Source organism: Eptatretus burgeri, chromosome 7, assembly GCF_056783735.1.
Source record: "Eptatretus burgeri isolate ZD-2024b chromosome 7, Ebu_testis_v1, whole genome shotgun sequence".
Classification (NCBI taxonomy): domain Eukaryota; kingdom Metazoa; phylum Chordata; class Myxini; order Myxiniformes; family Myxinidae; genus Eptatretus; species Eptatretus burgeri.
This window is the reverse complement of record NC_140967.1, coordinates 61099264-61113896: the sequence shown is the minus strand read 5'-3', so window position 1 is coordinate 61113896 and position 14633 is coordinate 61099264. Positions and strand designations below refer to the sequence as shown.

General features: G+C 39.2%; 1 protein-coding gene across 1 annotated transcript in view; it reads right to left on the bottom strand.

Moving 5' to 3' along the window:
* LOC147023371 (intermembrane lipid transfer protein VPS13A-like) overlaps window positions 1–14633 on the bottom strand; it is a 220847-nt gene that overhangs the window by 63859 nt on the left and 142355 nt on the right. The window contains exon 40 of the mRNA XM_085888717.1: window positions 10513–10751. Within this exon, the coding sequence (XP_085744843.1) occupies window positions 10513–10751 (239 nt within the window). The remainder of the gene's footprint in view (window positions 1–10512; window positions 10752–14633) is intronic.

Here is a 14633-nt window from a genome sequence, read left to right as displayed (position 1 = left end):
TTTCCACATCCACTTGAACCAACTATGAGGCATCTTAATGAATTTGGGAGATTTTTATGGTTGTCAAATTTTATCTTATTTTCCCAAATGGGTAAAAAATCATTCATTTATATATTTGGAAAACAGGTTATTTAATTTATTATTGGCTTTTTTCGAAATTCTATATTTTATCCTGAGTTCAGGTTTAATTTCAAGATAATCCATTATTTTATTTATGCAATATCTTGTGTTGATATTTCCCTGAAAATCACATCCATGAATAATATATAACAACAATCCTTTGAACATTTCTCTAATACGTTCAGTTTCTTCCCTTGTAAGGAAAGGTGTGTTCTCACCCTCGTACTTTACATTCATTTCTCTAATCAATCTTGTAAAGTAATTCATTTTTGGTGTAAATCTAAAAGAATTATTTTCCTTTTTATATTTTTGATTATCATTAATTAGAAGATAATCACAGAATATACATTGTTTATAGGCTTTTGACTCTGTGTTTAATCCCCGTCTTTCACACGCAGGGCAATTCTCAAATTTGTCATATGGAGAATCATGGAATTCAAGAGGCTCAAAATCGAGTAAACTATTCATATTTATAAAGTAAAACTTTACTTAAACTGAAATTCATCTTCGATATAATCTTCGATACTTTCAGAATCATCTATACTTTCATAACTATCATTTGAACACCAACTCTCGGTGCCATAACTATCGTTTGAATGCAAACTCTCGGTATCATAATCACTCTCATAATCTTCAAAATCTTCAGTTGAATATTGACTCATTTAATTAGTTGAAAAAACATTACCATCGATATCGATATACATTTTTTCATTAACAGATTCAACTGCTACATTTTTTATATTAAAGGTAATTTTAAAATGATCCTTAACTACAATTGAACGAAATGTCATTTCACCTGATATATTAACATCCTTTATTTCATCAGGATTTATATCTTTAGGGTTGTTGAAAAAAATACAAATTTCTCCTTGCATATTACAGATGGTCTTATCTTTTCTTTCTAAAGCTTCATCCATAAGGTTTTTATTTTTTGATACCTTTTCTTGTTTCATTGCTTTTTCTAGTTTTGAATATATTGCCAGAAGGAGAGGAGAAACTTTTGTTAGAGATACCTTAATTGATGTTCTTCCAGGTATACTAAAAGCCCTTCCACTGAAGTAAATTGAAGAACTCATCATATCCACCATAATTGTTTTTATCCAATAGTTGTTATATTTATCTTTGTTCAATTTTACATCCTTGACATATTTCTCAGCATCTTTAACAAATGAAGAGATTGATTGAAACTTGTCTTTTGTGTCTTGAAACATTGTATTTATTAAGTGAAAAAGTTGGAGGATAAAATGGTTTTAAGCACAGATTCACCTGTAAAATAAACGAAATTTTCATCAAGAAAATTTTAGTTTAAGCACAGATTCACCTGTAAAATAAACGAAATTTTCATCAAGAAAATTTTAGTTTAAGCACAGATTCACCTGTAAAATAAACGAAATTTTCACCAAGAAAATTTTAGTTTAAGCACAGATTCACCTGTAAAATAAACGAAATTTTCATCAAGAAAATTTTAGTTTAAGCACAGATTCACCTGTAAAATAAACGAAATTTTCATCAAGAAAATTTTAGTTTAAGCAAAGTTTTATTATATAAATATGGTGAATACAACATACTGCGATGTTTGTAATCACGAATATAAACATTATAGAAAACACCTCCGAACCAACAAACACACATTTAATCTATTTCACAAAATATCCCCTCTTGAGTTGGAAAGAAAACATTGTGATACCTGCTCAAAGGATGTTTTGAAGAGTAGTTATAATAGGCATCTTCAATCACAAAAACACAAGAAAAATGAGTTTAAAGTAAAGGGAGACTATTATATTGAAAACACTGATGGGGCATTTAAAGGGCATATAAAAATCAGGATTTTTCAATTTGGAGAACCCGGTCCATCATCAATAGTTGAATCAATTGAAATAGTGAAACCTGATGTTGAAAAATTTATTAAAAAGACATTAAAAGAAATGAAAACTTTAAAGTTTTATATGGGAGTGAAAATGAATATGAAAAGACAAGATGAAGAACAAACTCCTTATATGAGGACAGATCTTCATTTTATAACATCATTTCAAGATTTTTTGAATAGTGGGGTTTATGAAGAACTATCAAGACAAGAGGAGGATGTTGATAATACAGTGGTAGGAAGTGGATTCAATATTAAAAAAATCATCTTTTTAGATATACACATTCTAAAATCAAACCCTCTTAAAGCTTCTTCTTATATTGAATTACCAAAAGAAATAAAACGAAAGAAGGCAGTTGTTAATATTAAGAATAATGATAATAAATGTTTTCTCTGGTCTGTTCTTGCTCACTTACATCCACCAAAATGTAATTCAGAAAGAGTAAAACAATATATGAAATATGAGAATACCTTGGACATTAAAGATTTTAATTTCCCAATGCCACTAACAGATATTCCTAAATTTGAGAAAAAGAATAATCTTTCTATTAATGTATATGGATTAACGGATACAAACAAAGTTCAAATATTAAAAATTTCAAACAACTATAAAAATGAAGAAACACACATTGATCTTTTATATTTTAGTGTTGGAAAGAATTCACATTACACATACATCAATAATTTATCAAGATTAATCTCTTCTCAGGTATTCAGAACAGCAAACAAAATATATCCTTGTAAGCGATGTCTTAATTCATTTCATACAAAAGAACGATTAGAACAACATTCAAAATATTGTAGTAATCATAAATCAGCTGTAATTACAATGCCTAAACCTGGTGAAAAGATTTCTTTTGAAGATTATAATAAATCTATCATGCACCCATTTGTGATATACGCTGATTTTGAATGTATCCTGAAAAAGATAAATACTGCTTCTCCTAATCCAAAAGAACCATATACAAATAAATATCAAAAACATATTCCTTGTGGTTTCTGTTATTATATCAAATCATCTGTTGGAGAAAAGTATAATAAACTTGAACAGTATAGTGGAAAAAATGCTTCACAAGAGTTTGTAAAACGATTAGAAAAGGATTGTATAAGACTAACTAAATTAATGAAAAACAAATGAACCGATGAAATTAACCATAGAAGAAAAATTAGAATTTAGAAAGAACAATATCTGTCATATTTGTGAGGAGGAAATTGAGGAATCTAAAGTTAGGGATCATTGTCATCTTACTGGTAAATATAGAGGTCCCGCTCATTCCTGTTGTAATCTTAATTATAAATTACCTTCTTTTATTCCAGTCTTTCTTCACAACAGCGCCAACTATGATACACATCTATTTATAAATGAACTTTCAAAAACACCAGGGAATATTTCTGCCATAACAAACACAAGTCAAAAGTATATTTCATTTACAAAAATGATATTCACAAAACCTATAACTCGTATAAGGTTTCTTGATTCTTACAAGTTTATGGGAACGCCACTAGCCAACCTCGCATCAAATCTAAGCTCCACGGGCTCTTTTCCAAATCTTAATTCATTCTTTCCAAAAGAGGAAATTCTAACTAAAGAGGAAATTCAGATTAAAGAGAGAATTCAAAGTAAAGAGGAAATTCTAATTAATGAGGAAATGAATGAAGAAATTCTTACTGAAGATGAAATTCTAATTATACAGAAAATTCGAACAAAGAATGAAATTCTAACTAAAGAGGAAATTCTGATTATAGATGAAATTCTGATTAAAGAGGGAATTCTAACTAGAGAGGAAATTGAAACAAGGAATGAAATTCAAAGTAAAGAGAAAATTCTTACAAGTAAGGGAATTTATCCTTATGGTTATATGGATTCATTTATGAGATTTAAAGAAACACAACTTCCTTCAAAAGAAAGTTTCTACAATCACCTTTATGAAGAAGAGATAAGTGATAAGGAATATAAACACGCACAAGAAATTTGGAAAATATTTAAGATAAAGAACCTTGGAGAATATCATGATTTGTATCTAAAAACAGATGTTTTATTGTTAGCTGATGTGTTTGAAGCTTTTAGATCACTCTGTCATAATAAAAATTGTTATGGATTAGATCCTGCCCACTATTTCACAGCTCCTGGTTTAGCTTGGAGTGCAATGTTGAAAATGACAAAACAAGATATAGATTTAGTCAGTGATGTAGATATGCTTTTGATGATTGAGAAGTCTAAGAGAGGTGGAATATCACAAGTATGTTCAAAAAGATATGCTAAAGCAAATAATAAATATCTTCCAAATTATGAGAGTGAAAAAGATAGTAATTATTTGATGTACTTTGATGCTAATAATTTGTATGGATGGGCAATGTCTCAATCCCTGCCTTATGGTAAATTAGAGTGGGTGGAAGAAAAGGATTATGAAAAGGCTTTGATGAATATTGTTATTTCTTCTCAAGAGAAATTGAATGACAAAGAAGAAGGTTATTATTTTGAAGTTGATTTGAAGTACCCGAGTGATCTTCATAATAAGCATAAAGACCTTCCTTTTGCATGTGAGAAAGAAACCCCAAAGAAAGAATGGTTCAGTGATTATCATAAAAGTTTTAATATTAAAGGCAAATCAACAGAAAAGTTATTAACAACATTCTATGATAAAGAGGGATATGTTTTGCATCAAAGGAACTTGAGACAATATTTATCTGCTGGGTTGAGAGTAGCTAAAATTCATAGAGTTTTAAAATTTAAACAAAGTCCTTGGATGAAAAAGTATATTAAATTCAATACAGATATGAGAACAAATACAAAAGTAAAATTTGAAGGGGAATTCTATAAATTGATGAATAATGCTGTCTTTGGAAAGACAATGGAGAATGTTAGAAACAGGCAAAACATTAGATTTGCAACATCTTGGAAAGAAGCTTCTAGATTGATAAATAAACCAAGTTTTGAGAGAGAAGAGGTTTTTTCAGAGAACTTTTCTGCTATTCATATGAAAAAGGAAAGTATTGTCATGGATAAACCAATTTATATTGGAACAGCAGTTCTTGATTTATCAAAGATATTGATGTATGATTATTTGTATAATGATTTAAAGAAAGAGTATGGTGAAAATGCTTCATTGTTGTATATGGACACTGATAGTTTTATTCTAGATATAAAAACTGACGATGTTTATAAGGATATGAAGAAAAACATTGGAGTATATGATACAAGTAATTTTAGTAAGAAGAGTGAGTTATTTTCAAAAAAGAATGAAAAGGTTATTGGCAAGTTTAAGGATGAGTTTGGTGGAAAAGTAATGAGTGAGTTTATTGGATTGAGAGCAAAGGCATATGCTTATAAGTATGGTGATCAGATTGATAAAAGGTTAAAGGGAATAAAGAAATATGTAATAAAGAAATCAATAACTTTTAGAAATTATTATAACTGTTTGATGAATAAGAAAGAAGAATATAGGAAAATGAATACAATAAGAAGTTATAAACATAAAATATATGGTGAAGAAGTAAATAAAAAGGCATTAGGAGCCTTTGATGATAAGAGATTTATTTTAGATAATGGAATAGATTGTGTTCCATATGGATATTGTATGATAGAGTGTATAAAATAGATTGTGTTCCATATGGGTATTGTATGATAGAGTGAATAGAATAGATTGTGTTCCATATGGACACAAGTTTTAACGATGGGAAGATGGGTTAGGGTTTTTAAGGGCTACCGCCGCGTTTTTCACAATATATAAATGGTCGAACCAAGTATTAGTCAAACTAAAGAGTGGAGAAAATCTCAGTCTTGGTATATAAATGGAAAACATAATGAATGTGAAAAATATCAAATAAGTCTTATTGAAAAAATATCTAAAACAAAGGTAAATAAAACAAATATGCGAATCAATTTAAAAACCAATAAGTTAGAGGATGTAAAGAAAATAATAAATATGTTTGAATGGACTGAAAAATTTGATGGTTATCAATTGAACAATGGAAAAATAATTTACTACAATATCAAAATGATATGCAACTCAGGAGGTGGTCAGATGAGATCATTAAGAGAAGTTTATCATTTCGTAATGGCACAAAAGGGGTATCTTAAAAAATATAAAGATTCAAATGTTTTGTTTTTCAATATTTTAGATGGGGATTATTGTGCAAAGAAAATTAAACTATTGAAGGAATTTGAGAATGAACAAATGTTTATAGGTTCAATGAGTGAGCTAAACAATATGCATTGGCTATTTGATAAAGAGTGCCCCGAGGCTTAGACGTTTCAGATATTTCTTTCGAATCACCTTTAACAAATCTTTATCTTGTTGTATGGGTTATTTGATAAAGAGTGTCCCGGGGCTGAGACGTTTCAGATATTTCTTTAGAATCACCTTTAACAAATCTTTATCTTGTTGTATGGGCTATTTGAATAGAGAGCCCCTAGGTTAAAAGGGGAAATAAAAAAATGACCGTTTTTACAGCCATTTTTCCCTGCTGTGCAGGGGTTTGGCTTTTTCTTGAGGCAATGTTTTATGGCCGGATGCCCTTCCTGACACCAACCCTGGTCGCCTCTTACGACACACAGGGATATGTTACACCTATTCTAACCGGGGCATACACCGGGACCAGTACACTGGCACTCATTTCGCTGACCTCGGAAGGATGGCAGGCTGAGTCAACCCCCTGGTGTTAATTCAGCAGCCAACGGGATTTGAACTCAGGACCCTGGGATCCCAAGCCGCCACCCTAACCACTAAGCCAACACCAGGCTCCAGGTTAAAAGGGGAGACAAATAAATATAGCTTGGGCTAAAAAGGGGATTTATTTTTTTAGGGGAAAAAAAAGAAAAATTTCATGGCTGAAAATCCCCCATTCATTTACATGGGGAAAAGTGAGCCAGAACCAGTATTCTTTCCCTACTTACGTCATTTCAATAGAAAGTCGTTAAAATATTACGGGACAACAGTCAATTTAAGTCATTCGAAATTTTTAAGTGCAGTGTACTTATGTTCGTCCCAAAACCGGGGTGCATATCTCTGTGAATAAACTGTGTAAATAAGTGTCCTTTGTTCAAAATTTTCCATGGCGACGCATTTCCCCCATTATAATACTTTTACTTATTAAATATGCACATGAGGTACCTTGGTCTCTCAGTGATTTGAGTTGCCATGATCACAAACGGATTACTTATTAATCATCCGTCAAAGGACAGATTGGTTTGGGACAATTAGTGTCCGCACAGAAAGCACCCCGCATTTGGCGTGGTAATCGCTCGAACCGCTATTTGGGTGCAAGGGAGTACCAGCACGTCGCTTTGGCAGTAGCACCTGCTTCAGCCTCCCTATAGGCCCTCCACTCTCAACCAGCTCCATTAAACTGTCTATTTGTCTACACACATTATTTCAATCATGTTATGTGTTTGATTTCTTTAATTTTTGTCTCTAATATGTACTTATGTGAAGGTCAAGTTAAGTTTGGGTGACCGAAAAATTTTCCCTGGCGACGCATTTCCCCATTATAATACTTTTGTATATGGGAAAATCGTATTCGAATAACATAGTTTGGGATAACGACGCAATTTTTAGGAATGCATGCACGACGCAAGTCAGCGATTTGCGCTGTGCACATCGTTCAAAGTAAATAATGATGGACGTTTTTTTTCACAATCTCACGAGATTCCCGGACAAAGACCTATATAATGATGGGTTTTATGGTCCCTGGTCGAGCCGTTTCAGAGAAAATAGTCGGAAATAGTGCTCCCAAAAATAAAAATAACCTGGGTTTGAAGCAAAAACATGACGACTGCCTATGTGCAATAAATCATGGTTACATCGCTCGTATGGATTCCAAATGCACTGACCGAGAGGCTGACACCAGAGGCCTGAAGCAGGCGGTCTGCACGTACCGTGACCTTCACAAGGCCCATAGCACCTATCAGCTCCAAGATTTTGATATTCGATGATCCTTTTAATCGTCGCTTTAGTCGTTTTACACTGAAGGGAAAAACTTGTCGGGAGGGAGGGCATGGTGATCGCGAATATGAAAGCTCCGAAGACATTGCCATGGCCGTGGCAGTTAAGTTAATTCCCCCAACCCAATTGTCTTGGACAGGCGGTTAACACCGACGAGGCCGGATCGCCGAGTGGTTTTCCTTAGAGGCGAACAAGTGATCCTCAGAAATTATGGCGCGCGCGGGAGATCAAAGGTGGCACGGACGGAGCAGACAGACGGAAGCACAATGGGTTTATACTCGAACCCACAATAAATAGACACCAGTAACTTAAAATAAACACAGGGATTTAATGAAAATAAGTCAAATATTTACAATGGCAATAATTCAAAGTGTAATAATGAAACGTGAGGTAAATTAAAGCCTAATGCCGAGGCGCCTCTACACACAGACAAAGGGAAAACAAAATAAAAGAAAAGAAAATCCTGCCTTTATTCTTGCACTTAGCTATGTCCAGAGATGGTCGTTATTGAACTTTGGGGTCAAGCCACTTCGTCCTGTGCGGGAAATGTACGCGAGGCAATTTGTGAGGTGGTATTCAACGCCAGGGCTCACCAACCACCGTGCAGCTTCTTCTCATGAACGAATATGCCGAATATTCCTCTCTTACACAAGGTCTGCTCACAATGATCACCTACCATTCTACTTGAACACACAATGGGATAACAACGAATTGGCTGAGAGGTGCACTCCTCTTCCTCTCTTTCTCATAATCGTCCAACTTCATGACTCAGCCGAACAGGAATGGCTAGCGTCTCATCCAGCATGTTGCAAGTTCACCAGGACGAGCATGAGAACCGTGCAGTCATTTCGTAGTGCTGAGAGGAGAGCAAAAACGAGATCCTCTTAATCGATCGTGTGCTCCACCCACAACTACTGCGTCCTCTGACGACTGTCCACTCTTCGAACTTCACTTTCCCTCTCACGTCACACTCACCAATCATAAGCCTCGGGGGCGTGACTTGCTGGTACGAAGCTGGGAAGGTGGGGCTTTTCACCTGCTTGGACATGCGGCATTAATATTGTTGTTGCTGTTGCTGTTATAAAAACACAATTTTATTGCTGGCTTGTAAATGCAAAAACGTAGGACAAGGTCACAGGGGGAAATTGGTCTTTAGCCCTATCTAATTAACATAGCACCACCCCCGTGTGGTGACAAGTAACACTTAAGCTCATAGTTTCCCTACTTAATTTACATTGAGATGTCTCCTACACGCCAACGGACCAAGCAACTCAATACAATACTAACTTTCCAATGAAATTCCTCCATCTACCCACACAACCATAACAATATATTGGCTTCGCATAGCACAACATGGTGGGCGTATGATTTCTTCAGGGGAAATTGTAGGTGCAGTCAAGGCCAGGGTCCAACCAATGGGTGGAAAAGAGCGTTACACATGGGCAGACGAACAAGTGTATTATTATTATACTAGCCGAAACCCCCATCACAGACGGATTCCGTTCATTCAACCACCCTCACCAGCTCACCCACACTCGAGGGACATGGACTGGACAGGGCGTGCTTGCCCCCGCCTACTCATCTCCCGCCCCTGCCCCATTCCCCCCCGCCTTCAATTTGCTTACCCCGGCCCAAAAATTTAATTACCCCGGCCCCGCCCCCGCCTCTTCACTCCCCGCTCCCCATCTCTTGATTCCCCCCCCCCGTCTCTCGCTTTCAATTCGCTTACTCCCGCCCAAAAATTTGCTTACCTTGCCCCCTGCCTCTTCACTCCCTGCCCCCGCCTCTTCACTCCTCGCCCCCGTCTCAACAAAAAGTGTTTATTCTACTTCAAAGTTGAAGATTGACTATTGCCACTATGTGCGATGCACTCTTACAGGTACAAAGTTTCTTTCAGTCCAGGTCACAGTACCGAGAAAAACGTGACGCGACCGCTAGGAGGAGCACAAAATTGGTCCTTCAGTATTAATATATAGATAGAAGATACAATGTTTCTTGTTACATTTTTTGTGTCGAATTCACATTCTGAGGTAGTCAGCATGTGCAGAAGAGGGTTTTACATTGCAGACGCTATTTGAGGAGTGGAATTACACCTCTCAGCGGTAACGGTCTGTCGACGACAGACGTAATGACGTCAGCGAATGACCGATGATGTCATGACGTCCTGACACCTCTCAGCGGTGACGTCACACGTTGTCATGTAAACGAATGTAAAACGAAAAGTGTTTATTCTTCTTCAGAGTTGAAGGTTGACTATTGCCACTATGTGCGATGCACTCTTACAGGTACGAAGTTTCTTTCAGTCCAGGTCACAGTACCGAGAAAAACATGACGCGACCGCTAGGAGGAGCACAAAATTGGTCCTTCAGTATTAATATATAGATAGAAGATAGATTATTAATTTAGAGGAAAGAAATGTTTTGCACCCCAAATGTATCAATCATGTATTTACATGCATAAAAAGGTTAATACGGGATTACATATGACCATATTTCAGACGCAAGTGTGACAAAATCAATTTCTGTCAACCAAAGGTTAAGAAACAATGTTTTCACGAATTAATGGAACATAAATCGAGCTCACAGTTGCTGCGATGTCCTCACGACATTCCTTGAGGAAAGCCATTGCAGTCAGTCGAAGGCCACGGATCACAAGAAAAGAATTACATTCTTCGGGCAAGCTGCGCAGGCTGCCGTGGCACTCCATGGTGGCTACAATAGCTGGGGCATCTGCTCTTGACATATCGGCCACAAAAACGAGCTCAGGGCTTTCCACATGCACAATCACTGTGATGGACTGAGTTCCAGGTGAGCTTTTGGTTCCTGCAAAATATAACTACCAGTGAGTCATTGAAACAAAGGCATTCTATAATAGATTAATAAATAAATTCCTGCTCTCCGGCCATTCGTGCAAGGGATGCAGCATATCGGACATGGAAAAACTCTTCCTGCTCCGACTCGCATTCAGCTTTCCTGTCTGCCAGAAATCATTGCAAACATGTTATTCGTGAGGCGAAGCATTCCTTTATCCAAAAGAAATGTGACAACCTCTCATATTCTTCCACCAATAGATCTTTCTGTTCTTTAGCTAAAAGTATCTCCAACAATTTCTGTCACTTGACCTTTCCTCCACTTTTGCACTCCAAAAACAGTTGCTGTCTATCTGAATGATAAAGCAACTCTTTTTGGTTCGCTTTTCTCCCCTATTTCCACAATGGATCAGGTCAGGTCAGGTATGGGAGCATGTGCCAGAACAGCGCGTCGCTGCGTCCACTTTCCGCCGGTACTCCAGGGGCCTCCATCTGGCCATCCCCCAGGCAGATGCCAGGCCCATCCCCATCTCCTTGAGATGATGGTCAACCTGCTGCAACCACGAGGCACGTGGTCGGCCCACTGGCCTCCTCCACTCATGAGACTCCCTCGCTGAGAGAATCTGGTGAGCAGGATCAGCGTCAGGAAAACGAGCCACATGTCCATACAGCCGCAACTGACGCTCACGGACTATGCAGGTAACAAATCTCATCCGAGTCTCTCTCAGCAACCGCTCGTTGGACACAAAATCCGACCAGCGATAGCCAAGGATTCTCAGAAGAGACCTGGTACCAAAGGAATTAAGTCTCCATCTCAGATCTTGGTCAGAGTCCAAGTCTCGCATCCATAGAGCAAGACTGGAAGTACCAAGGACCTGAAGACTCGGACTTTCGTCCTCCCGCACGGGTACCGGCAGCGCCACACCCCATGATCCAGTGAATCCATGACTCCCCAGACCCGACCCAGATGTCTATTGACCTCTGACTCACAGCCAGCAGAGACATGAATATCACTGCCAAGGTAAGTGAATCTCTCCACGACCTCAACATCCTCACCACAAACAGACACAGATAGGACAGCAGCATCCAAGATGTCACCGAAAGCCTGGATCTTAGTTTAGACCCAAGAAACCCGTAATCCGAGCGGCTCCGATTCCTCATTCAGCACCTCGAGGGCCCCCAAAAGGATATCTAAAGTCTCCGTTAAGATGACTGCATCATCTGCAAAATCAAGGTCCGAGATCTTGACATTCCCAAACGATGCACCACAGCTTAATCTCTCCGACATCCTCCCAAAAATCCAGTCCATACAAGTGCTGAAAAGTGTGGGGGCCAGTACACACCCCTGACAAACTCCAGTAACAACTGGAAATAAGTCAGTCAGAGATGGTACCACCACACTTCACAGCACTCTCAGTACCAGAGTATAGTTCAGACATCAGATCGATCAGTTTTAGTGGCACCCCACGAAGACCAAGAATCCTCCAGAGGACATCCCGATTCACTGAATCGAACGCTTTATAGAGATCAACATCGGCTGCAAGCAGCCCATGCCGAAACTCTCGTCTGCGTTCAGTGAGGACACGAAGAGCAAGGATACGGTCAATCGTTGACCTCTTTGGTGTAAAGCCTGACTGCTCTGGACACTCGTGCTCAAGCAGATGATGGCGAACCCTATCAAGAATTATCCGAGCAAAGACCTTGCCCGGCACTGAGAGCAGCGTCACCCCTCGGTAGTTGTTTCAGTCTTGGCGATCACCCTTCCCTTTCCAAAGAGGAACAACAAGGCCCCTCTTCCAATCAGTTGGGATGATGCATGTGTTCAAGGCAGAGCACTAAACTGCATGCAACGACACGAGTGCAGCATTTCCACCGGCCTTGAGAAGTTCAGCATGGATGCCACAGATCCCTGGAGCTTTTCCCCGTTTCAAGTGGTTCACCGCAGCCTGTGTTTCCACAAGCAAAGGTGGACCACAATTGATTCGAGGGTCAGCAACAGGGATTGTGACACCCTTGACGTCCAACTCGACAGCTGGGGGATCAGCTTGGTGCAACCGCTCAAAGTAACCGGCCCAGCGGGCCTTCACTTCAGACTCCTCTGTCAAGAGCCTACCACTCTCTGCTCTAACTGCAGTGCTCTGAGGGATGGGCTTGGATGAACGCAATGCGCGAATTCCCCTGCAAGTGGGACGAGAATCACCTGTCCACAGGTGATGCTCTACCCCCTCACAGATTCCTCGCACATTGGCCTCCTTGTCCACCCTCAGTGCACGTACAGTTTTATGCCTCAGCTCCCTGAACAGCTCAGCTCTGCCATTCAGCCTGGCCCTGCAACTCTGGTCAATGGTATCCAGTATCCCTTGAGAGACAAAATTCTTCTTTGCCCTGCGGTGAGTTCCAAGACATCCACCGGCAACATCAAGGACGGTGGTCTTGAAGGCACTCCACAACTCTTCAGGACCCTCCAAAGCACTCAGACCCCCCAAGTGTCCACTCAGCCTGTTCGCAAACTCCTCAGCTACTCTCTCATCCCTGAGCTTGCCAACATCCAGCCTAGGCTGGGATGGTGCCATTCTCCAGGATTTAAGGTGCAGCTTTAGAGTTGCTACAAGCCTGTGGTCAGTATTGAGGAACTGAGCACTCCGGTAGACCCTGCAGTTCTGGATCATCCTCCAACGACCATCAATGAGGACATGGTCAATCTCCTTTGCCACACCGCCAGCGTTGGAATACCAAGTCCAGCGATGAGCTTGTGGGCGCTGAAACCATGAACCAGCCACCCTAAGTCCATGACTTCTTGCAAAGTCAAGGAACTTAGTGCTATTCTGGTTCATAGTTCCTGACCCATGGGGACAAACACACACCTCATGACCATCCCTATCAGTTCCAGTCGATGCATTGAAATGCCCCAAGACAAGAAGTGTATCTCGTCTGGGGCACTGATCAACCACAGACTCGAGCGTGGCATAGAATGCGTCTTTCATGGTGAGATCACTCGCCTCAGTCGGAGCATAAACAGAGACCAGGGAAATGACACCTGAGGAGTGACGAATCCTTAATCTCATAATACGCAATGGATGACTCCAACATTCCAACTCCCCTCGATGCACCCTTTATTAATCCTATGCCACTCCCTATAATCTACTGTCATGCAGTCAAAAAGTACTCCTTGCTCTGGGCTCTGGGCATTCCTCCTCATGTATTGCTGGAGTGTGCTTCAGAACTTACACCCATGCTTGCTCGTTTGTTTTGTTTTTGTTGAAAAACCCAAACTTTTCCTCTTTCCTGGAAGCCTGCCTGAGCACAGGCTATTTTTTAAAAGGGTTTTAAAGATCGTTCAAACCCTTCCAACTACCATCCTATTGCTCTGACTTCTACTATTTACAAAGTTTTTGAATGTTTTCTCAATTCCCATTTCCTCAAGCATCTCAAATCTCATAGCCATATTGGTGGTCAGATAAAAGACTTTCGCAAGCAAGATCTACCAGTGATATCCTTTCTTATATCACGAATGTCTGGGATTCTTCTCTGGGAGACTTTGGGAATCTTTTGTTGAAGGCCTTGATATCTCAAAAGCCTTTGGCAGAGTTTGGCAGAGTCTGATAGCCAAGCTTCCCTCTTTCGGCTTTCCTTCTTAACTCTGCTCTCTCATATTGAGCTCTCTCTCCAACCGCTCTATCTCCATAATAGTTGATGGTTCAACATCTCCCCCGTTCCTTATCAACAGCGGTGTCCCTCAGGGTTCTGTCCTGTCTCCACCGCTCTTCCTTCTTTTTATCAATGACCTTCTTTCTTCTACAAATAACCAAATCAAACGGAAGACCAAGAAGGAACCCAAAGAAGCAAAGAGCAAAGATGGAGTCATCAGAAGGAATCTGGAGAGGATTTGGGTTTC